This window comes from Salvelinus sp. IW2-2015, linkage group LG23 (assembly GCF_002910315.2).
Source record: "Salvelinus sp. IW2-2015 linkage group LG23, ASM291031v2, whole genome shotgun sequence".
NCBI lineage: Eukaryota > Metazoa > Chordata > Actinopteri > Salmoniformes > Salmonidae > Salvelinus > Salvelinus sp. IW2-2015.
In genome coordinates this window covers 30,499,082-30,525,050 of record NC_036863.1, presented here as the reverse complement: position 1 = coordinate 30,525,050, position 25,969 = coordinate 30,499,082, and the positions used below count along the sequence as shown (strand labels likewise).

Sequence of the window (25,969 nt, the reverse complement as noted above, 5' to 3'; positions counted from 1 at the left end):
AAACATGAATTGAGATAGTGTTGCATATCGAAAAGTAACATAGGAAGTTGTCCTCTGTAACATGAGGCATAGTGTTCTTCAGTAACTTTATGTTTTGGGCTTACCTCAAATAAGACTGCACAATATTTTGTAGTATACATACCTCCGTTCAAAACGAGGTTGAGATTTTAGGTTTTGATTGCAAAGAGTCTTACAGTTTTTTTTCAATCACTTTGGTGCAAGTTTCACAAGTATGTGATACATTTTCACAACGCTTAGTACAAAACAGATGMTCAAAAAGGCAGTTTCTAAACTACGCACATATTCAATTGACTAAGTACAACACACAATCATTCACCTTTTCATAAAACTTAAATCAGTGTTTCATCTTGAAATAAATAAGTCTAACATTGCAATACGTTCAAATAAAGTAAAAGCTTTTCACAATACAATGCTCACGTTACTTTTGATGTGATTGTATTTTTTACTATTACCTAATCCGAATGGTCTAAATTGATAATCATTTAACCATTTGGTAAACCTCTAGATGTTAAACTGGTTTGTCTACTACAGATTGAGAAACACACCATGAAAATGTTTGTAAAGTATGAACATAAAGTATGATATATACTGTATTATAAACTGGGTGGTTCGAGCCCTGAATGCTGATTGGCTGACAGCCGAGGTATCAGACCTCATACCATGAGTATGAAAAAACATTTATTTTTACTGCTCTAAAATACATTGGTAACCAGTTTATAATAGCATTAAGGCACCTTGGGGGTTTGTGGTATTTGGCCAATATACCACGGCTAGGGGCTGTGTCCAGGCACTCCGCGATGCGTCGTGGATAAGAACAGCCCTTGGCTGTGGTATATTGGCCATATACCACACTTGTTCGTGCCTTATTGTGTGAATATACTATGATGGTGACCATTTATTTTATTCTACAGTAAGTAAAAAAACAGATATACAAGACCAGATATGTACTGTGTGTAACAATTGAATCCCCTAAATAATTGTCGAGGGCCATATTGAGATTTCTTTTTTTATTTATTCAGCGGAATGCCGCAGATTTCTTCTCCAGGACCTATTTGTTTGTCGAAAGCTATTTGCCGGCCAGAAAAAGGTCCATTATTTCCCTCCGGCCGTATGTTGTTCACCACTGCCCTAAATATGTACCCAAAATTACAGGTGTCTTTTTGATTGGGGGAGGGGTTACACTGCTTTACTATAATTGCATTGGTCAATACAGTACTGTAATTCATAATATGCCATTTAGGTAGAGCAGGCACTTTTATCCAAAGTGGCAACAGTGAGTCAACACATTTTCCTGTGTGACCCCAATAGGAATTGAACCAAAAACTCTGCGGTGTTGCTAGTGCCATGCTCTTACTGAGCCACATAGGGCCAATACAACACAATATTAGAATACAGGTGGAAGGTGTATGATTGCAATCCCCATGAGTGTGCCACCCTCCTTCAGGCCATGGATGAGGCATGCAATGACATCATTCCAGATCTATGTCAGGCTTGGATTCACCATGTCAAAAGGTTTTTCCCCCAGGTGCATGAACAATGAGGACATTTACTGTGTTAATGAGAACCTATGGTGAAATGCTTAACTGGCTTGATGMAAACTAGTRCCTGCTAAACGTTAGGTTTCTTTCATTTGATTACAGTACACCTATAGTGTAATTATATCTGAACAATACATTTATATTTTGCATCAATGACTGTGAAAGAATGAACACACATGGGATAGAAATTAGATTTTCAGTAAATGTTGATGGGTAGTGTAAGTGTATTCCCTAACGTGAAAACAGTGTAATGTAATGTACAGTCCTGTAGCATACTACATTTAAAGGGCAATTTTGAAACATGTATCTTGCATGTTTGCTAATGGATTAACTGGTTGTTAAAATAACTAAATTGAGAAGATATCATGATGCTGTGTTTAGAGTTTTGTACAAAAAGTTTTGAAAATGTACCACACACGTGAAAATAGCACAAAACCGAAAAAAAAGAGAAAAAAACTGTAAATGTCTATTGGTAACAATTCTTCCACATGTCTTTCTTCATTCCCGGGTGGCCCTTAATAAAGCGAAAGGCTTGTGGGTAGTTGTGTGGCAATACCAAAGTGGCACAACCAGTCCGTTAAGCCCTCTTCATCCCCCGGCCCATCAAGCAGGCGAACACGGTCATCACCATCTTGGGCTTGACCTCCACCAGGTCGTCTGGGAGAGCGTAGACACGCGCGCCGATTTTCCTCGCCATGGAGACGGCATATCTAAGAGGGGAAATGGGTTGTTTCATTTAATATTGATCAGACTCGACATCTGACACATTCCTATTTGTTTAATATTCATTCGTATGACTTATGAATATATACTTCACAGCCCCTCCATATTTCAAATTTTTTAACAGATAGTATAGCAAAAAACAGGAAGTAATTGAAGCTTGAGTTCTTCTTACAGGTCAATATCCCATATCAATGATCATCAGGACAGGTATATCAGTGGAAGTCTTACTTGGCGTTCTCCAGCTTGTCCTCGGCTGAGAGGCTACCAGTCTTGACCAGGTCGTAGCTGATGCTGCCAGGTTGGATGGCATCAATCAGGTCCACCACTGGTAAACTGGTGCTGATCTCCTTGTCCTGACAATCAAGGGCAGAGGACACACAGTGTCAAATACCCTGCTTCACAAATCAGCTCAAGTACAGTGTCAGAATTTGTGGCATGCCACAGATTAGGTCTGCCGATTGGAGGATTCAATGTAGTGAYTGCATTATCACTACAGAACATAGTTGTATAACACATGTATGCATCTAACAAAGATATAAACAAATGTATTAAATGAACAACCTAAATATCAATAAAGCTTTACAAACCTTGAAGCTTGAGATCTTGGTTGTTTTCCCTGCCTCTGACAATGTTGTATTGACCCATTTAACAATGATGTCATCATTAGCTTTTTGTCCATCTCCTAAGTCCTCCAGTACATTCAGCGTATATCTAGGAGAGATGTCAAGAGTTAGCTCACATATTGATCAGTTTCTTGGGCACTCGGCAGTGTGCAATGGTCAGCATGTAATCATTGAAGGCCAGTCAAAAGTACACCAAAAACAATCCACTTAATCATCAAGTTCTGCTTAAGAATGAACAATCCACTGTTTAAATGTTCCAGTGCAGTTGCCTGAAGGCCAGGTTTACAAAACWTTTGCCCCTATGCTGCTTTCTCTTCTTTTACGACCCTGATTTACTGAGAAATAATCGTGTGAGAGCATGTCATAAATATTGTTGACAGTGACGCCACAGATACTAGCACTGCACCAGGACAAACCGGCAATTCTAGTTAGTCTACACGCATCACCCACTTCAACAACTGGCCCCGCCTAGCAGAACCATTGAGAAAACAACTGGTTGGTATTTAAGTAACAATGCAAAGCTACATTGGAGCTGCTTATTTGGGGTTTCAGGAAACAACAAATAAGATAGTCAGAATATGAAAACAAGACAATTGCCCCTTTGCTAAGTTCTGCCCCAGATCGCTCCAAAGGATAGCAACTAGAGGTCGACCGATTGTGATTTTTCAACGCCGGTACCGATACCGTTTATTGTAGGACCAAAAAAAGCCGATTAATCGGACGATTTAATAAAAWAAAAAAATTGTAATCATGACAATTACAACAATACTGAATGAACACTTATTTTAACTTAATATAATACATCAAATGAAACATGTTGAATTTGGTTTAAATAATGCAAAAACAAAGTGTTGGACAAGAAAGTAAAAGTGTAAGAAAATGTAAGAAAGCTAACTTTTAAGTTCCTTGCTCAGAACATGAGAACATATGAAAGCTGGTGGTTCCTTTTAACTTCAATATTCCCAGGTAAGAAGTTTTAGGTTGTAGTTATTATAGGAATTATAGGACTATTTCTCTCTATACCATTTGTATTTCATTAAMCTTTGACTATTGGATGTTYTTATAGGCACTTTAGWATTGCCAGTGTAACAGTATAGCTTCCATCCCTCTCCTCGCTCCTACACGGGCTCGAACCAGGAACACAACGACAACAGCCACCCTCGAAGCAGCGTTACCCATGCAGAGCAAGGGGAACAACTACTCCAAGTCTCAGAGCGAGTGACGTTTGAAACGCTATTAGCGCGCACSCCGCCGACTAGCTAGCCATTTCACATCGGTTACACCAGCCTAATCTTGGGAGTTGATAGGCTTGAAGTCATAAACAGCGCAATGGTTGAAGCATTGCGAAGAGCTACTGGCAAAACGCACGAAAGCGCTGTTTGAATGAATGCTTACGAGCCTGCTGGTGCCTACCATCGCTCAGTCAGACTGCTCTATCAAATCATAGACTTAGTTATAACATAATAACACACAGAAATACGARCCTTAGGTCATTAATATGGTCAAATCSGGAAACTATCCTCTCGAAAACAAAACGTTTATTCTTTCAGTGAAATACGGAACCGTTCCGTATTTTATCTAACGGGTGGCATCCATAAGTCTAAATATTCCTGTTACATTGCACAACCTTCAATGTTGTCATAATTACGTAAAATTCTGGCAAATTATTTCGCAATGGCGTCAGGCGGCCCAAACTGTTGCATATACTCTGACTGCGTGCAATGAACGCAAGAGAAGTGACACAATTTCACCTGGTTAATATTGCCTGCTAACCTGGATTTATTTKAGCTAAATATGCAGGTTTAAAAATATATACTTCTGTGTATTGATTTTAAGAAAGGCATTGATGTTTATGGTTAGGTACGTTTGAGCAACGACAGTCMTTTTTCGCGAATGCGCACTGCATTGATTATATGCAACCCAGGACACGCTAGATAAACTAGTAATATCATCAACCATGTGTAGTTATAACTAGTGATTATGATTGATTGTTTTTTATAAAGATAAGTTTAATGCTAGCTAGCAACTTGCCTTGGCTTCTTACTGCATTCGCATAACAGGCGGGCTTCCTCGTGAGGCAGGTGGTTAGAGCRTTGGACTAGTTAACCGTAAGGTTACAAGATTGAATCCCTGAGCTGACAAGGTAAAAATCTGTCGTTCTGCCCCTGAACGAGGCAGTTAACCCACCGTTCCTAGGCCGTCATTGAAAATAAGAATGTGTTGTTAACTGACTTGCCTTGTTAAATAAAGGTGCAATTTATTTTATTTTTTTTATCGGCAAAATCGGTGTCCAAAATTACCGATTTCCGATTGTTATGAAAACTTTAAATCGGCCATTCCGATTAATCGGTAGACCACTAATAGCAACTGTCGTTGAGTCCGAACACCTCAGACAAGCTCATGTTTCAAACGCATGAAATAGATACAGTGCACGAGGGGAACTTGCTACTCTGATTTCTGAAATGCAGAGCCTGTTGTATTTTTAGAATCTGAAATTAGACTTTTGTTACTTTGTTTGCTAGCTCAGCTGGTTAGCTAGCGCTTTCTCAATGACCATCAAACCTTGCTAAAGCTAACTAGCCAGTTAACAAAACATTCTCAAAATGTATGTAAGCTAGCTAAGTTAGCTACATTATGAATACAACCATCTGCTGTCGACGTCAGGATACTACTTGAGAGTACTAATCAGCTCCAAGTGGTTAGTAGTAATGTTGACTGCGTGCATTCAGAGCCATCCAGTGGCTAGCCACACTACAAACTTCATCGTAACAGGTTCCCCTGAAGTGTAATGACAGTCCACCACAACATACCCAATAGTGTCCTAATTATCAAGGGATAGTCTGCGTTTAATTTKATGGTGTATTAAAAACACAGTTTGGCCTCCCGAGTGGCGCAGTATCGCAGTGCTAGCTGTGCCACTAGAGATTCTGGGTTCGAGTCCAGGCTCTGTCACAGCCGGCCATGACCTGGAGACCCATGGGGCGGTGCACAATTGGCCCAGCGTCGTCCGGGTTAGGGGAGGGTTTGGCCGGCAGGGATGTCCTTGTGCCATCGCGCACTAGCGACTCCTGTGGCAGGCCCGAGCGCAGTGCACGCTGACACGGTCGCCAGGTGCACGGTGTTTCCTGCGACACATTGGCGCGGCTGACTTCCAGGTTAAGTGGGCATTGTGTCAACAAGCAGTGCGGCTTGGTTGGGTTGTGTTGTCGGAGGACGCACGGCTCTCGACCTACGCCTCTCCCGAGTCCGTACCGGAGTTGCAGCGACGAGACAAGACTAACTACCAATTGGGTACCACGTAATTGGGGAGAAAACAGGGCATTTTTTTTTTAGATTGATGTGAGGGGTTTTCTCCAGAAGTTTGAATGGGGAATGGAGCTTCCTGGGAAAATGTTGTCCGAGTGGGGCGGTGGTCAGCGAAGAGTAAATTGGAGTCAAATTTCCTTTCAGCGCTTATCCCTTCTTTATTTACCTGTGCGCACATATGTTTTCCATAAACATCAAAGTAACAGCAACATATTTTGCAGTGGTGAAAACAGAAAATGTGTCCCTGGTTATTAAAGGTATGTTACATATTGATCTAAGCATGTGCCAGGACTCACCTCCTCATCAGCTGCCACACCAGGGCCAGCGTCAGGGTGGCATTGCCATCGTTCAGGTCCTGCCCACCGATGCCAACGAGAGAGAACTTCGCCGTCGTCTTCCCCAGCTCCACCGCATAGTTGCAGTTCTCCAACTGAGCAGAGAAAACATAGTAGTTGTCAAGAGAAACACACCTTTAGTCTCTCTCCAGAACTGGAGCTGTGTTCTTTTGATCTATGAGCTTCTGAATAGTTGAAGACAGAAACAGTAAATTCTGCCATATGATCATTATTTAGCATTTTTTCAAAGTAAGAATTATAGGAGGAACATACATTTTATTTGAGAATATAGTTTACCTTTTTCATGTTTGTCCCAATCTTGGGATATGGTGGTTTGTTGACTTTGTTGGTCCAGTCGACGGGCACTTTGATCTTTTCATAAAGTTGAAGGATGACCAACGCGTCCGCTAGATCTCTATAGAGGAAAGATAATCCTTATATAGGTTACCTGACCCTGTGTATGAATACCACTGGTAGGGAGCAGTAAGGTATTGGCATGTTCATTTTTTATATAAATAATTAGCTGCATTTCGTACATACCCATACAGATGATTGACATGTGGGTTCACACCCAGGGAATTCATCCAGTTCCGGAATGTTCTTTCTTCTCGTGTCTCACCTAAACAGAAAAGATGTTGGGTRATTTTATGGTCTCAGGGAGTACAATGTACACTGAACAGAATCCACCCAGCAATCATAACCCCGTGTGGCTCAGTTGGTAGAGCATGGCGCTTGCAACGCCAGGGTTGTGGGTTCATTCCCCACGGGGGGACCAGGATGAATATGTATGAACTTTCCAATTTGTAAGTCGCTCTGGATAAGAGCGTCAGCTAAATGACTTAAATGTAAATGTAAATGTAAATAACCAACAGATGTCTAGCTCAGCACCCACCTTCCAGCAGCCCCCAATCGATGTCCTCTCCCTCAGGCTTGGTGAGAGATGGGTACTTGTTGAAGAGATTGGCCACAAAGGCCAGGTTGAGTTTGGGGTTGCCGGCGATGACGTCGGCTGGGGTGACAAACTGTCGACAGCCCAGCCTGTCAGCCTGCTGAAGCATGTTCTCTGCCCTTTTCAGGTCATCCTTCTCCTGCAGGTCATAGACACACCACAGGTTCATACCAGGGACGCATTTTATTTATCCCTTCTGAATGTACGTATATTAACTGAACACAATTGATTCTCTGTATATGAAATGTGTATGTTCTCCGTGAAGGTGCTTACACTGAAGCCTGCCATGCTGATGTCTATGCGTGGTTGATCTTCCTCTGTGCCTTTGGGGGAGATTTGGTTGAGAAGGTGGAAATAGGCTCTGGAGTCCTGAAACAGAGACAGACATCTCGTTTGAACCTCAGCATTGGAAAGATATACAAGAACACTGGGATACAAGGTTGTGCAGGCCACATGGGAACAAGACGACACAACAGATMGGTATGTAATGACCATGACGAACAATGGAAATATTAATACTGTACAATGATCTTGATGACACATGTATGAAGCTATTGTCAATTCCTATACATTATGGAAGTTGATCTATGAAGTACCTTTACAGGTTGAAAGGTCTGTCAGCTGAAGAAAAGATACAGTCAGTCAGAAATCTCATAAAGCACGGGCATAAAAACCAAAGATATCATCAGAGCAAAGAATTGTTTGCTTTGAAAGAATAKAATTAAGAGTCCAGATTTGGTTGAAGCCTTGATTGGCTAAATAAAATTGATTAGACATAGTTCCACCACTTCTTTGTGAGGACAACATAAAACTATTTCACCTTCATTAACCATACAGATACAGTGAAAACGAACCAAACATACATGGACCGTACATCCCTACCTTGATGTCGGAGCTGAAGTTATTGATCTTCTGCCAGCCAGCGTTCTCCAGATGAAAGTTAGCCCAGCGCAACAGCAGCTCCTCTGGAGACAGCTTCATCAGGTCCTCCAGGGTCTCTCCATCTCTCAGCAGAGCAGCCAGGGCTGGGGTCACAGGACATTCACTCAGCTACAGCACCTCAACACTCACTGACCAAAGATTTCTTTAACCATGAAAAGCCACTCCAACACTGAGGACAAACTGGCTTGACGTCATAATGTTGTGATATAAAAGGAAAGAGACCTTTCCTCCTTGTAATGGGTAAATGTACCATGATGAGGAATAACACGGCGGTTAGATACAGGTTCATGAGTCGCCAAGACAGTGATTGTGCTGTGAAAGTCCCTCACCTTCATTTCTGCTGAGCTCAATGTCAGCAAAAAGGCCGATCTTGATGATCTGCCACAGCAGGCCCAGCACCAGGTGGGGCTTCCCCTCCCTTAGGTCCAGAGCCCCGATGTTCACCACGTGGCAGCCAATGGCAGAGGCCGAGTTCAGAGCCAGGTTCAGATTCTCCTGCAGGACRTAGAAACATAAAAAGCTTTGAAGTCCCTTGCAGGAAAGAGAGAAAAACAAACAAGCCCTCCCACATTCGTACATGAAACATAAAGAGATSACAGAAATTCTATCTATTTGCTAAATCGCTAACAAATCACTACATCGCTAAGGCTGCTTTTACACAGTCAGCCCAAATCTCATATTTTACCCCCACAAATTGGTCTTTTGACCAATCACATATATTTTTCAGAGCTGATCTGATTGGTCAAAAGACCAATTAGTGATAGAAATATGAGAATTGGGCTGTGTTTCTAGGCAGCCTAAGAATCCCCAATCAGTGTACTGTGTGTGACCAGTCTGGTTGAGTTTGTACAGACCTGTATTGTGAATGGTGTCAGCTTCTTCTTGTTTATGGTCCTCTCGTCAATCGTGTCTGGCACCGACAGGTTGATCATTTTACTACAGGAGCACATAAACAGCTGGCTTATGAGGGGTCCTAATGTTGGGCGACGCAGATATGCCCCATTTCAACCAAGTGTAAGGAAAATTAGCTGTGTTAGGGGCTGTAAGTGCAGAATTACACAGAACATAGAGATTTATGTAATTGTGTCTCACCAGAGAACGATGCCGTCGCCCATGGCCTTGAAGAGGGAGTCTGAGTTGGGGTCCATGGGCAGGGCGTGCTTGCAGTCAGGGTCATTCTCCAGCGCTGTGTTGAGCCAGTTAACAAACGCGTACCGCTCCTCCTCTGCACAGGGCAGCACAAGGAAACTCTCAGCCCAACACAACTTTATACACCTTCTCTCACTACACGGGAATAATGTTATGTTTAACATCCAAGGAAACCCAGTTATTGGTTTCGATTGACTAGGGCCCCTAGCGTAGAGTAGGTAATCAATCCACTATGAGATTAGAGAGACAGACAGAGCATCTACCAAAACTCATGAGAAAGGTTCCCTTAAATTAGATCAAAAGGCCTATACACTGAGTGTACAAAACATTAGGAACACCTTCCTAATATTGAGTTGCACCCCCCCAGAACAGCCTCAATTCGTCAAGGCATGGACTCCACAAGGTGTTGAAAGCATTCCACAGGGAGGCTGACCCATGTTGACTCCAATGCTTCCCACAGTTGTGTCAAGTCAGCTGGATGTCCTTTGGGTGGTGGACCATTGTTGATATACACAGAAAAGTATTGAGCACAAAAAAACTCAGTGTTGCAGTTCTTGGCACAAACCGGTGTGCCTGGCACCTACCACCATACCACATCCAAAAGCACTTAAATATTTAGTCTTGGCCATTCACTCTATGAATGGCACACATACACAATCCATGTTTCAATTGTCTCAAGGCTTAAAAATCCTTTAACCTGTTTCCTCCCCTTCATCTACACTGATTGAAGTGGATTTAACAAGTGACATCAATAAGGGATCATACCTTAACCTGTATTCACCTGGTCAGTCTCATGGAAAGAGCACATGTTCTTAATATTTTGTACACTCAGTGTGTATATACACAGTACAGCATACTGTAATGCAATCCCATCAACATTAGTAGAAGGAGACTGAGCAGCTCACCAGAGAAGGAGTGTTGCGTGCCCTCGCTGGACTGCGTAGATGTCCCCCCAATGGCCAGGATCCCCTCCTTCCTGTTAATGGCCTTGCGAAAGCTTTTGGCAATGTCACTGCTCTTCAACTCCTGGAATATCTGCAGTAGAGGGGGCAAAGGGCATTTTAGCTTCAACGGCCAACCTCTTCAAGATCCTAATACATTTCTGCTTACATTATGCACAGTTATTATAATAAGCATTATTACAAGATAAATCAGTGTAAGCCTGCCATGGTATTCATTACGGTTCTCACTGGGGAGGAGCAGTAAAGATACAAAAACACCAGTGTTTACCAGGAAGCCAAGCGCCTCTGTGAACCAAACGTTTTTATCCTCCTAATTCAACATGTTACCGGATACTGTACGAAGTCTACACCAGACCACAAACATAGGATCAAGTGGTGTTAGCCTACACTGCCTATGCACAGTAGATAGAGGCCCATGGAAAACACAATAGTATGCAGTTTTTATTATTTAACTAGACAAGTCTGTAAATAAGAATTTGTTCTTAACTATGACGGCCTACACCGRCCAAACCCAGACTACGCTGGGCCAACTGTGTGCCGTCCTATGGGACTCCCAATMACGACCGGTTGTGATACAGCCTTGATTCAAACCAGGGTGTCTGTAGTGACGCCTCTTGCACTGAGATGCAGTGCCTTAGACCGCTGCGCCACTTGGGAGCACAAAATGTACCTTCATAAGTAATAACTCTGTYGTGATTTCATTTACTTTCAATTAAATGGATATGGTTTACTATTATCTTAATCTCAAACTGTACCCACCATATTTTAAATGAAAACAGAGACATGGACTTTCTCCATTTAAATTGTTTTTAATAAATTATAGCAACTGTAAAAATAATGGCACAACCCCGGCTCTTTGATACATACAAAAAAAAACATAACTGAGGCTAACCCATACAAAAAAGGCTGATATAAAAATAATTATTTTATTTTTGGATCCCATTGGTCAAATCATTACTCTAAAAATCATTACTCTAAATGGAGACTGGCACAGGCCAATAAATTACTGTTCTCTCATCATGGGTGAAACGAAATACAGGAACTCACCATCTGACCTCATTTCCTCATTCCTGTGTGTGCTTTAGTGGACACTCAATTGAMACGTTAAAGAACTAGTTCACAAGAATTTCAAAGGGGAACTTGATTTCACAAAGGAGACAAAAGATGGTCCCCTTAGTCAGACAGGGATAGGCAGAACTCCCAACAACAAATCCCTCATTAACTGGAACAAACTCGCCAAACCTGACTTGCTGACACCAACTCCCTGAGGATGACTGGCCAAACCTGACTTGCTGAAACCCGACTCCCTTAGGATGACTAACACACAACTGTCAAACATGACTCACCGACAGAAACTCATCAAAGCTGATCTTGTTGTCCTTGTTGCGATCCAGCTTCTGAATGATCTCCCTGACTTTGTAGCCAGGCAGGGGAAGGTTGGCCTCCTTGAACAGTTCATGGAGCTCATAGTCGCAGATGGACCCATTGCCATCGAGGTCTTCAAAAGCACAGACAGACCGCAGCGGTTTGAGCATATTTTCTAAATACGTTTCAGCTAACACACAATACTTTTTTACTAGAATCCTTGAGCTGGTTCGCAAACAATAGAAAAAAGCAGGCAAGGGACGAGARGCGAACGTCAATAACTAAAAAGTCAGGGACAGTACAATGAAACCGTTGTAGACTTGTAGCCTGTGTGTAATGTAACAAACATGTATTATGAAACAAGCCATACTGGTCGTACTAATGTAGCAAATCAAATCAATCAACTGTAAAATCACAGATGTAACCGACTCACCAATTTTGCCAAACGCCTCTCGCAGCTCCTCCAGCTCGTCTTTGGAGATCTTTCCTGCCATGTTGATGGAAATGACCGAAGGTGGTCAGTCAAGAGAGGTGGGTCCTGTGCAGACAAACAGGTTGGTACATTAGAGAGAGACAGGGAACAGAAGTCCTGAACTGGTCAGATCATGAAAGGCAGAAGGGGAAATGACAGTAAGGGGATACCATTACACTACTTCCCTTATGAGCAACCCTCTCTGTAACAATACGACCCTCCATGACCTCTTAGCGGGTCTGGAGGAGAAGAGGACACCAGTATTAGTCCTGTCAATGTAGGCCTTGTCCTGCCTGCTGAGCATTTGAATCCTTGTTGCAGTGGGAGGGAACGTAAGATAGTGTCACTTTAGCGTGACAGATGACATTCTGTGGCTCACTTGGCTGGAACCTGAGCTCACACAGACAGACAGAGAGAGAGAGACACTAGAGCGCTGCTGCCTCACTGACCACTCCCCATCCGCACAGCACATGTCTAATTGGATATTAGGCTACTACAGTATGTTCAAATGAATTATTGATAACAAAACTTGAAGGATGTCACTATTGGTAGGCCTATATAATCAGATTAAGCATGGTTAGTAGGATTMTATTTCTACTCCAATGATGTCTTGTTCTTGTCTTGTGTTGTGTTCTTTTACAATGCGGGGGGGGGGGGGCGCGCGATAGCGGTGAGAGGTCACAACTTAGGAATGAGCCAGCCGTAAATATTTTGGCGATAGTCACCCTTCACATTGAAATATTTGTCTCACTATTCAAGGGCACCAACAAATACCAACCAGACAACAGAATACCAGCAACCCATTCCACACACTTTCATGTTTCCTTCACCAACATTTGCTGATATGTAGGCCCTAGTGATCTCTATTCTTCATGGATAAGTACTTAGTTTAGGCACCGCCACCCCTCCCATGTTGAAGGGGTAGAGAAATGCAGTAAACAGGTCTGTCTATAAAAATAGGCTACATCAGCTGCATACATGTACATTTTTGTCAGCTGCATACATGTACATTTTTGTCATTTAGCAGACACTCTTATCCAGAGCRACTTAGAGCATCAATTAGGTTTAAGTGCCTTGCTCAAGGGCACAGAMAGAATTTCCACCTTGTATGCTTGGGGATTTGACCCAGCGATCTTTCAGTTACTGGCCTAACTCTCTTAACTGCTAGGCTACCTGCCGCCCTGTWCTGTTCCCACTCTGTGCCATCCAAAGCTAAACCGGAATAAGCACATTCTCCTTCCATAAAGAGTTCACCCATGAAGGCTTGCACTGACAAAATACTCACAAGTATGAATGCAATTACAATGTTCTTTTTTAACAAATTATTGCTCCCTGAAGACATAGGCTTGGGAATCTGGATTCCACACAATCATGCTTGCAGAACATAATTAATAGGCTTGGGYAGTATACCGTATATACTTTAGGAAAAGCCACAGGATGGCTCTTCAATACCATCAATACCCCAGAGTGCTGAAGCAAGTAAAAATCGTATGTCCTCGGTTGCAACACTAACTACCTAGTTCCAAACTGCCTCTGAAGCACCGTCAGCACAATAACTGTTCGTTAGGAGCTTCATGAAATGGGTTTCCATTGYCGAGCAGCTGCACACAAGGCTAAGATCACCATGTGCAATGCCAAGCATTGGCTGGAGTGTTGTAAAGCTCATCGCCATTGGACTCTGGAGCAGTGGAATGAGTTCTCTGGAGTGATGAATCACTCTTCACCATCGGGCAGTCCAATAGACAAATCTGGGTTTGGCGGATGCCAAGAGAACGCTACCTGACCCATGCATAGTACCAACTGTAAAGTTCTGTGGAGGAGGAATAAATGGTAAGAGGCTTAAAAAAAAAGTCCTCTTCATGGTTTGGCCTAGGCCCCTTAGTTCCAGTGAAGGGAAACACYACAGCATACAATGACATTCTACACAATTCTGTGCTTCCAACTTAAGGGCAACAGCTTGGGAAGACCCTTTCCTGTTTCAGCATGACAATGCCCCTGTGCACAAAGCGAGGTCCATACAGAAATGGTTTGTCGAGATCGGTGTGGAAGAACTTGACTGGCTTGCACAGAGCCCTGACCTCAAACCCATTGGGATGAATTGGAACGCCGACTAAATTGCCCAACATCAGTGCCCGACCTCACTAGTGCTCGCGGCTGAATGGAAGCAAATCCCTGCAGCAATGTTCCAACATCTAGTGGAAAGCCTTCCCAGAAGAGTGGAGGSTGTTGTAGCAGTAAAGGGGGACCAACTCCATATTAATGCCCATGAGTTTTGAATGAGATRTTTGACAAGCAGGTGTCCACATACACTACATGACCAAAAGTATCAAGATCAAGCAGCAGACAATCCCCTCCTGCTGCCTAATATTTGTTTTGTCTGTGCTGCAAGCTATGTTTTGAGACTTTCATAACTTTATGGGCTGGGTTGTCTGTCCTACAGGTAAATGTTTGCATGTGCTCGTTAGCATTTACCTAGCATGCGATATGAGAAGTCCTTAGTACTTGTTAGCATTCTGGTAAGTGTTGGTTTTTGGCCTTTTATTACCAAAAAAATTGAATACATTTTACCCCGTGTGTACTACTGATAAAACTGTATATCCCAGGATGGCACAGGCACAGTATGGAGATCTGGACACAGCACAACCCTAACAACTAACATGTCGAATGGGCTATACAATACASTGAGTCAAGCTGTCCTTTCTAAATATAAGTCCTGGGTATGAAGAAATGATCTATGATAATAGATCAATTGATTAGAGAGGCCTAAATCATAAGTCATGACCATAAATAAGATGGCAATATCAGTCAGTTCAGTTCCTCCAATGGGACCATTTTCTCCTAATCTGCATCTGGCATCACAGGCACACATTCAACAGGACGAACAAAGGACAAAAGACAGAATGTATAATCACTGCCATGAATGAAGATCATTGATTGCCTTGACACTCACATAAACCAAGGGGGCAAAGAGGTGCTTTGGTTTCTGCTTATGACACTCACACTCCTTATCAAGCAGCTGGAAATGAAATTCAGTCAAAACCATACTAGGCAATCGTTTTCCCCCCAGAGAGTAGCAATTTCCTATGTGAGTCATTTCCCCAATAATCAAACCATCTCATTCTGCAAGTTGAAATTCAAAATTACAGGGCGCAAAACTGCTAGAAAAAGTCCTACAACATGAAGGCAAAAAATGTAGCCTAGCCTGATCAAAATTCACACATCCCTCTCATTTATTTTGTATTGTTTAGCCATTGAAAGACTATACAACGAGAGAAAACATACAACCCTAAGTAAACCTTTGTATTATCATTAGGAAAATTACCAACCATGCGAATGACTATTACTGTGTAACTGTATTTGAGCCTCGCCTGGATGTGAAATGAGGCCACAGGAATCAGACCAGCCATAATAAGGGACTCCAAACATTACCTCATATGCCAACCCCTGTCACACCCCAGACAGAAAGAGAGGGAGAGAAAGCGAACGAATGAGAGAGAGGGGGTGGGGGTTACATACACAGAGCAAAAATGGAGGCGGTAGAGAAGTAGTGTACACACTGTAGAGTATAATCATTACTGGTATAGAAGAATAAGGACATTGTAATGTGAACCATCATGTCTAGACATGGGGATAAACGTTAAGAATAACATCTCTGTCAACACCTAAAAATAGCAGGCCTCAATGGCAGTTGACAGAACAAGCTGTTTTTGGACGGGTGACAAAGTTAAATACATTGGACGGATACAGGTAACAATGTTCTCTGAATAGAAGTACATTTGCATAATAGCATGATCACAGAATGTGATATGATTCAAATGCATTATTCAAATTGACAATGCTTTGCTTAGCAGCAAGTCAACGCCACAATTTACACATAATTATAACATCTTGACATATGGCTAGGCACTCTAAAGACTAGTACAAGACCAGAGGATTTATAGAAAAGTTATTCTGCGACTAATACTAGCCCCACCTCCACGACAATTAGACACTTTGCAGCAGCCGGCGACAGCTGTTAATTGCCACAACACAAAAAACATCTACAAGTTTGAACTGATCTTTCTGACAGTTGAGTCAGATCAGGGGAGGGTTCCCAGATGGTAGAGACAACAGGGTAGAGCCAAGACCACACCTTGCCAGTGCYTCACCCGCCCCGTCCGTGACATGGGAAATGTAAGGCACATAAATAGAATGGGCACCCCTCCCAAGTGTGGTCAAGTTCATGTGCACACACCCAGCGAGCTCCTACAGGAACATGAGGATTTTCTGCACCGTCAGCTTTTCACTTACATGTGATATCTTGAGCCTATTCTAAACTACATGTTCTTTATGACATTATAGTTCAACTTCCTGTCAGCTTGTGTGGGTACAAGATAAGCATAATTATGTTTGCTGACAGGTGACTCACTGACAGATCCTAAAGATCAACAAACCACAGAGTGTGACTTATTCCAACATGGTTAGAAAGAACAGCTTTCTGCCCGTGAAAAACAGCTGACACATTGCTGATGTGCCAATGCTAAAACCAAACTTTGGGCTTAAAGCTGCACTATGCAGAAATCACTCTGCCATTTCCTTTCCAATAAATTTCAGTTTGTGACARAACAAGCACGTATAGTGTAGATAATCATTGTACCATCTAAACCGCTGTGAAATATATTTTTCATAACCACACATATTGTATTTTCAGCTGTTTAAAGCTGATGTACAAAACTGAAAGTAAAACAAAACTTAACAAGAAGCAGACATAGCCCACATAGAACAGATATACCGCTTCTTAGACTTGCTTTCAATGTGAATGACCGATCTATAACTAACATTTCTATGTGAATWTGGAAGAGTAGCCCAAAAAGTTACTTATTGCAGCTTTAACTGGYCAAGGCAAAGCTATGTGATTACTCATTTTATGAGTAAGGACAACAAAAATCAGACGATACTAAGACAGAAGAATGAGCCAGCTATAATGCATTCACTCACAGAGAAAGGAACTAGACTAGCCAGGAAAAGATCTTAACCAAAGATTATTTATATACACTACTATACTTCACCTCTTCCTCTCGGTCTTCACTGCACTATAAATAGGTCTAAACATGTCATGCCTAACTTATGTTTACTCCACCACAAAATGCACACATTTGTACAACTGTATGCCCAAAGTATTGTCTATAGGGGTTGTTACTAGCAAATGGATATAAAATATGCACTGTCTAATGACTGTCCTTGCATCCTTGCAAATGTTATGAACATTTTGAACATCTTGGCCATGTTCTGTTATAATCTCCACCCGGCACAGCCAGAAGAGGACTGGCCACCCCTCATAGCCTGGTTCCTCTCTAGGTTTCTTCCTAGGTTTTGGCCTTTCTAGGGAGTTTTTCCTAGCCACCGTGCTTCTACACCTGCATTGCTTGCTGTTTGGGGTTTTAGGCTGGGTTTCTGTACAGCACTTCGAGATATCAGCTGATGTACGAAGGGCTATATAAAATAAACTTGATTGATTGATTGATCCTTAGCTATGTCTATGAATGTGAGTGATTAGCCTACATTTATTTCCCTGGCTCCATCCCTCAGCTTCATACTAAACCAAGTGCTGAGGATGACTTGGGCTTAAACACAATCTCAAGATTGTGGCTTTAACTCACACACATGCATTGGATGAWTTTTTTTTTGTATGAACAGTGTGGCATTACCTCCCACAAAGTAAAAAACTAGGCAACAGGTATCAGGCAACAGGTATCCTGCATGCATGGAAAGAATGTAATCAGACTGGTGAGTGAATTCTTGAAGCAGCCAGTTATTTGGTCTACGCATAGCAAGCAGCAAGACATCACCATGGTTGAGAATGTTGCCTACATGGGAGAGAGGATATGTATGATTTCATTAAAGTCAGTCATGTAACAATGATGTCCTCATTATTTTACATTCCTAACCAGCACCAGTCAGCACTAATATTTAGGAAATTTTTCAAACCCCCTATAATATTGAAATATTGCTTCAAAATAAATAGTATAGGTCATGGTGTAATATTTCTGAGGATAATACTTACTTCGAATGTAATTCAAAACATTGCCAATAGAGTCTGGCTGGTATGTACTTATTTGGGTAGGCTACGAACAAAAAAAAGTACGTTTTTGAGGGTGCAGTAGACTATGTGGCACGAGTCTACTCCCTGTTTGACTTTACGGCAGGCTACTAGGTTAGGTCGTACAAACATACCGACACTTTAATAGGCGCGAGATAGAAGAATACTCATCAAACATCCTGTCATGTTGGCAGAAAACAACCAACTGCAGCTGCCTCTTTTCATGGCAGACGCAATTAACGTTAGTTAGCTAACACTACTGATTGTTCTTCCAGGTGCAATGAGTGGGTGGTAAAATGGATGCAAAATGGTATTCCCCGTCGTCCTTTCCCGACATATTTTTTAAAATATATTGCAATTTTAAAGATCTTAATGTAACCAATCACGTATTCACCCTACAAAGCCATTTCCCCAASTAAAGTTGGGACGATTAACGAATAACGTAGCTGGCTAGCTTGGGTTGCTAGCTAAATGGCTAACAGATGCGAACGTACTGCAAGCTAAAAAAAGAGACGCAAACTAATACTGTAATGGATGAACAATTCGAACGTTTTTAACARGTTTCAACAAACCATGATGTAATTTTTGAATCTTAAGAATAACTTACTTTAGCTAGCTAGATGCCCCCCAAATTCCACAAAACGTCCAGCTCGAKCCCAGAGACTTCCTCCCTCATCCAGCAAGGCACGGAAAAGTGAGCGGGTGGAATGTATCCCCGCCCGCTGACGAACCATTAGGTGTTCAGAGTAGCCAGAACATTCCAACCCTACCGTTACACTTGTTTACACTGGGGTCGGAACGCCATCATGGTTAGATTAAGAGAGCTGAGCCAGCATGCGATATTGTTCGGAAAACGTTCCTCAAGGCAGGGATGGGATATGCTACTGTACTCCAAATGTTACCTTTATCMAAACTGATACATTGAGAAGATTGAAATACTGCTTGTTGTTCAAGAAAATTGTTGTTTTCATCCTYATGCTAGCTAGTAGCAGCCACCGCAGCCAATAAACAAATTGAAAAGCCGTAATAATGTCTGGCTCATAATAATGTCTAGAACGGAGGAAATRGAAAAGCATCAAACACATGGAAACCATGTTTTTGATGTCTTTGATACCATTCCACCTATTCTGCTCCAGCCATTACTACGAGTGCATCCTCCCAATTTAAGGTGCCACCAACCTCCTGTGATGTAAATACATTTGACTGGTCATGGTTATTGGTCTATAGGTTAATTTGCATAATTTAGTGGAATGAAATTGGCACGTGTGTACAGTATATTCATTATGTATCTTATTTATCACACGCGTACAGAATACAGATAGAGAGCCCTTTGAGCGGAAAATGTGTCAGACAAAGCAAGAGCTGATGCTGGAGCATTTTGTGGGGCTTTCAAGGCAACTGGGAACTCGGAAAAATACGAGGTCAAATCATGACGTCAGTGATCTTCAGGTCGAAAAGTTGGAGCTCTAGAAAGAGTCAGAGATTTCCGAGTTCCCAGTTGTTAACTCARCATCAAACGGCAACGGAAGGAAGGCTTCATCAGCGTGTCACACACCACTTTRCAATGAGCTGGAGGCAGTACCCATTTTGAAAACATATAATTAATTGTTTGAAACCTGAACGTTTGAATACATATTATGAGGCATGTCTTACCTTGCTTCAAAGTAGCCTATTAGAACTTCTCTCTTTCTAAATTGCTAACAGTTATTTTAATCTATGTCACATGAAACTGCTCGCATGTGCAGTGCCCTTTTGACAATGCTGTTTTCCTGCTAATTACATTATGGAACGAATATTCGGGCCTAGCCTACTGCCTTGTGTAACGGATGTGAAATGGCTAGCTAGTTAGCGGGTACGCGCTAGTAGCGTTTCAATCAGTTACGTCACTTGCTCTGAGACTTAAGTAGGGTTTCCCCTTGCTCTGCAAGGGCCGTGGCCTTTGTGGAGCGATGGGTAACGATGCTTCGTGGGCGACCGTTGTTGATGTGTGCAGAGGGTCCCTGGTTCGCGCCCGTGTCAGGGCGAGGGGACGGTTTAAAGTTATACTGTTACACTTGTGTGCATTGCTGCGCTTATGTGAAAAATTATAGTTTATTAACATTTAAAGCTAAACGTTCTGATCTGTTGCATCAGACTCATTGCTTTTGAAAAAAACATTATGTAGCATAGGTTGTACGAATTTGGGATCTATTGCCCGACAACTGTCCCAGAGTCGGTTTGGAATAGGCTAGTTCTTTCTCGACAAGCTGACCAATAAAATAGGTAGCCTAAACTTTTCTACTATAATAGATTGATATACGCTAATGATTTGGCTGTTTGATACTCATCTTATTGGCTGATGAAAAGTAAGTGTGGGCAGTTATTCTAACATGTTTAAAGTACACATCAGAATTCAGTAAGAAGGACCGCAGATCATTGCATCCTTGACTTGCATGTTCTGTTAATAYGAATTACCATATTCTAAATATGATTTTTGTCATTCTTAGCACCATGGATGGATGCACTAATCAGGTTAMGCACCCAATGCATATGGGTCCGGTAAATTTCTCAAATGTCTGGTAAATTAAAATGTTGCTGCTCAAATGTCCGGCGCCACATTTTCCTAATTGAAACCCTGCTCCCAAGTGGGAAACTCAGGATCCGACTTCCGCCTAGGTTAGCWAGTCTGAAATTTTTTCAGAGTTTCCGACATGACGTGGACTCGGCATCAATCTAACCATCATGGCGTTCCGACCCAAGAGCAGCTCAGTGTAAACAAGCGTAATGGTAGGGTCCAAATCTTCTGGCTAGTGAGAGCAAATTAATGGCAGTCTGCCCATCACATAGAAGTCATGTCCCCCTGCTCAGGCCAGGCAAGGCCCCAGGCAAAGATGGTGGATAAATGAAGATAGTTCACTCAGGCCGTTTACCTTTTTTTTATGGTAAATTCCGGTCTACTTAAATGGGTGTGTCTCCCATAGACACCAAAGCAATCGAGGGGTTGGTTGTTTAGCAACAAAATMGATGCCTGCACAACTATGGGTCAAAAATACGGGGTTGGCTTAGATTGTTGACAACATGTAAACTATATCTCATCGCCAAYGTTTATTGAAAAGATAAATACATTTGCACATGGAGCAATTGTCTCTCAAATACATCATTTCAGTTGTTGGTTAGTTAGCTAGCGAAGTTTAGCCATATTTGTATAGACATGACATCAGTCAAAACACCTCAAAACAAGACATGGTATCAAGAACAAGATCAAACTAGCTGAAACGAGCCAYCTTTGATTCCCCACATGGCAGCTTGTTGTTATTAGCTAGGATTCCATCCAATTGGCGACAGATTTTCAWACAAATATTCTCAAATCTGCATAAAGAAAATATGCACATTTTCMCACCAAATGGCCTTGGTGCAGATAAAAATGCGTGATGACATAGTGCACACAAAAAGTAATTTTCATGTACCGAATAAAAATCTCAAGTTGAATGTGTTTCCATCGCATTTTCAACTCTACCGATAGTTTTGTCTCAAATGTTTCATTAAATAGCAAATGTGCCTACCCTGGTCTTGACATGTGCGCTTAAGCCAACAGCTTGCAGATACAGTGCGGGTAGACTGTGTGGGTAGGCTAGCATACATGATGAGATTATTATGGATATTTGTATTTGTCAAACGGCAGTCAAGCATCGATCATCATGCCACCAGAATCAGACCCTCGATATTTATTGGAAAGGAGCATCAAGATCACTGTGCACAAATCATAAATGATTTAGTCTGAAGCCTAATTAACTGCATGGTTTCCCGAGTGGTAGTGGGAGCACAACACACTATATCATCGCGTGACTCGAAGTTTAATTCGATATGATGGTTATTATATCAATATTTGCGCATAAAGGCAACATTTCTGTCCAACATTTCCATCAACATTTCTATCATTGTTAATTTTACAGACACAAAAAGATACCACTATGTCGAACGAACAAATTATCTTTAGGTATTTAGACAATTGTACCGAAACTTCCTGTTTCCATAACTGCTGTCGTGATTTTTCTTTCATACGGTATGACTTTACTCGCATAAAAACTAGATGGAAACGTGGTTAGAGTTGCTAGCTATCTGGCCATCCAGAATCCCAACAACACACGGACTTCTGCCCTATTGAATCGTGCGSCTCGTTTTCGTGACATTGTCAGCTAACCCGTCTATATTGCAGCTGGCTCTGGTCTACTTCACTGACTTGAAGTGAACCAGAAAAAAACTAAGTGGGATGTCTCGCTTCCTCTTCCGTCTAGCCCAAGGGTGTAACATTGGTCATACAAAATATATATATTCTGTATTTGGAAGAGATGCCTGCCCTTAGTGACTCAATTCCACTGCTCCTGCCACCGCTGCACCACCACTGTCCTTATCAGGCTCTTAGCCTCTGCCTTGCTCATGGAAACCTCAACATCGTACTCCCCATCGCTAACGGCCTGCTTCGATAGTACATCAGATCTGCCTCATTTCACTCCGCCAAAGTAAATCAAAGTAAATCTAGGCTATATACCCATCTATATTAGTCGACCATGGGTTAGGATAATCTCATATAGCCGGTTCTGTCTGCTACGTGAGCTAAATGATAACTACTCTGTTTAGCTTGACTTCCTCCACCCACTGTCAAAGCCAACCGTATGACCATCAACTCTGTCGTGTATACAGCCAGGTGGTCTGTCATACCCCCAGTCAATACGGTGGGTTCGGAACTATTCCGTTTGAGACCCGGGGGCCTCGGCATCAACTCGGACTCGGGGGTGGGGCTTCATACGGGCGGAGCTCTTCCCGAGTGCGGGAGATTCATATTACTCTGGGTTCCAGCTAACACGGAACCCAAACCGGCTGCGCGCGTGCGCCATCGTGCGCTATCATGCATAAATKTATTTTGCCCCCCCACACCAAACGCGATCACGACACGCAGGTTAAGCACGGAAATCGACTCTGCCGCTCGAGCATGCTTTTGCGGCACAGTCGATAGCGCGCCGGACCTCGGGCTAGAAGGTCGAGGGTTCGAGACCTGCGCCCTGCTGTTTCATTACACTGGTGTCAGAAGTGGGATCGGACCTTGTATCCACGACAGTGCGTGTGCTTGGCCGGTGAGCGCGTTCCTGTAAGACGTAGAGTCGCAAGCTAGCTCGAGGACGCGCTCTTTGAAAGGAGGGAGTAGTGTAACGACCCTGGGTTTATATGCGGAAATCGACTCTGCCGCTCGAGCATGCTTTTGCGGCACAGTCGATAGCGCGCCGGACCTCGGGCTAGAAGGTCGAGGGTTCGAGACCTGCGCCCTGCTGTTTCATTACACTGGTGTCAGAAGTGGGATCGGACCTTGTATCCACGACAGTGCGTGTGCTTGGCCGGTGAGCGCGTTCCTGTAAGACGTAGAGTCGCAAGCTAGCTCGAGGACGCGCTCTTTGAAAGGAGGGAGTAGTGTAACGACCCTGGGTTTATATGCGGAAATCGACTCTGCCGCWCGAGCRTGCTTTTGCGGCACAGTCGATAGCGCGCCGGACCTCGGGCTAAGGGGCCGAGGGTTCGAGACCTGCTCCCTGCTGTTTCATTACAGTATTACCACGACAACCGGCAACAAAGTTCGTCTTTCAATCACCCACGTGGGTATAACCAATGAGGAGATGGCACGTGGGTACCTGCTTCTATAAACCAATGAGGAGATGACTTTCAGCGCGATCTTCGTCAGAAATAGGAACGACTTCTATTTTAGCCATTGGCAATGGCATACGCTCGTTGGCGCGCGCTAGCAGTGTGGGTGCAATAATTGAATAACATGGATTTCTAAATTTATTTTGCGACGCTCGCRCACGCGACGTGTCCCGTCTGGTCAGCATGTAATGGTACTTGGGTCGAGTCCACTTCAGCATATCTGTCTGTCCAGATAATTYTTTTCAGAAGTAGGCCATATGAGGTTTTTATTTGGCAGGTGATAGAATAATAATAAAAACGAATTAATGTAATAATTTCACCTCTAAAATTGGTCCCATTAGTCTATTAGATGGAGAAGGACCCTAGATAATCTATGCTATAAATTAATTAGATTTTACAACTTTTTTTTTTGGAACACCACTCACACTAATTCTATTCATTTCAGTGCTTTGGCCATTCCTGGCTTAATATAGTGTTATTAGCGATATTTAGGCATATGCTGGTGGCTATGTTAATTAAAAGACGACTTGGGATAGATGATCCACGACAAACAGCACATCTCAATGTCATAGGCCTATTTTTCTAAGGTAGACCTATCTGTAAACGACGATACATCATAACAAAATACACCATATGAGTGGCCCAATGTAGTTTTATGGACCTTCTAAACTGTCGAGAATAAACCCATAACTGATACAAATGGTTGTATTATCGAGGCTTTATTTCTGCGTGAAACACAAAAGGCCGTTTGAGTGGTTATTCAAATTAGCCTACATCGCTGCAGTTTACAGCCTAGACAATAATTGTGTACTAAACGCTCAAAACGTCATGATTGGGTTTGATTCCCGGGCCGTGAACGGAAAATGAATGTATGCATACTGTCGCTTAGGATAAAAGCGTCTGTTGATGTCACATTTATTATTTTTGCACACCTCATATTTGTGATGCATCGAACATTTACCTGCATGGAACTGTTGACATTCTGCGCATTCTGAAAGGAGAAATTCTCATGTATTGTTTATGTTTATGTTGTTCATAGTTCGGTTGATAGCTGCAATATTACTACCTATGTTTAATATAATATTACTACCTACATTTAATATTCACATTTTTTTTTTAAGGGGGGGGGGCATTGCTGGGCTGATTCTGTCCCTAAAATTGCAGCTTTGGCTCAGTTCAGGCTGCCAGATCCGGACCAAGTCTGTACCGTATTTCATTTCAGACTCAGGCTGGCAGTTTTAGATCTGGCATGTCGGAATCAGGCCAGGTGGTGGCCAGACATKTTGTGCTACCTGGGACGTTTCCTGACTGCAACCCCACTTTCCTAAACAACAAAGGCTATCCCAGTTCGACWTGTCCTTGGGTCTTTTGATCCATCTGTGTATATGGGCATAAAATCCTGATATACAGTATCCAGTCATCTTTTAAATAACTTGGATGGATYAAACCCCTCCCTGTCTTTCGGTAATCTCTCCAACACTTGTAAATCAACTACTGGAGGTGGGAGTAGCCATGGTGGTGGACTCACAGGGACAGGTACCATGGGGCTGAACTCCCTGCCAAACAGTCCCATCTGCCTTGCCTGGGTATCAGCCACCCATCCAAAGCTTGTATTCTGTCCACAATCCATATCCCTGTAAGTTAACCCAATAGTTAATTGCCAGCTGTTGTTTTCTAATATGTAATGGAGTCTCCCCCATCCCCACCTGTAGAGCTGACTCTGGAGAGGTCTGAAAGGCCTCACTACATATTCTGAATCCTTGCGTCTGTATGACATCAAGCCTTTTCAGTGATGTCCTGTCTGCCGAATCATACACTATACTTTGTTACAG

The 25,969-nt window shown here is 42.6% G+C and overlaps 1 protein-coding gene across 1 annotated transcript; it reads right to left on the bottom strand.

Annotated features, from left to right (window-relative positions):
• Positions 1-1,770: 1,770 nt before the first annotated feature.
• On the bottom strand, positions 1,771-19,159 carry LOC111950166 (plastin-3). The gene is made up of 16 exons (XM_023967568.2): positions 19,072-19,159; positions 12,347-12,451; positions 11,895-12,046; positions 10,492-10,621; positions 9,530-9,662; positions 9,292-9,373; positions 8,767-8,932; positions 8,378-8,520; positions 7,769-7,864; positions 7,439-7,634; positions 7,087-7,165; positions 6,844-6,961; positions 6,508-6,641; positions 2,870-2,993; positions 2,511-2,635; positions 1,771-2,269 (listed from the first exon to the last, which is right to left on the bottom strand). Exons 2-16 carry the CDS (start codon positions 12,405-12,407, stop codon positions 2,137-2,139), a joined length of 1,872 nt encoding a protein of 623 aa, XP_023823336.1. The 5' UTR covers positions 12,408-12,451; positions 19,072-19,159; the 3' UTR covers positions 1,771-2,136.
• Positions 19,160-25,969: the final 6,810 nt, after the last annotated feature.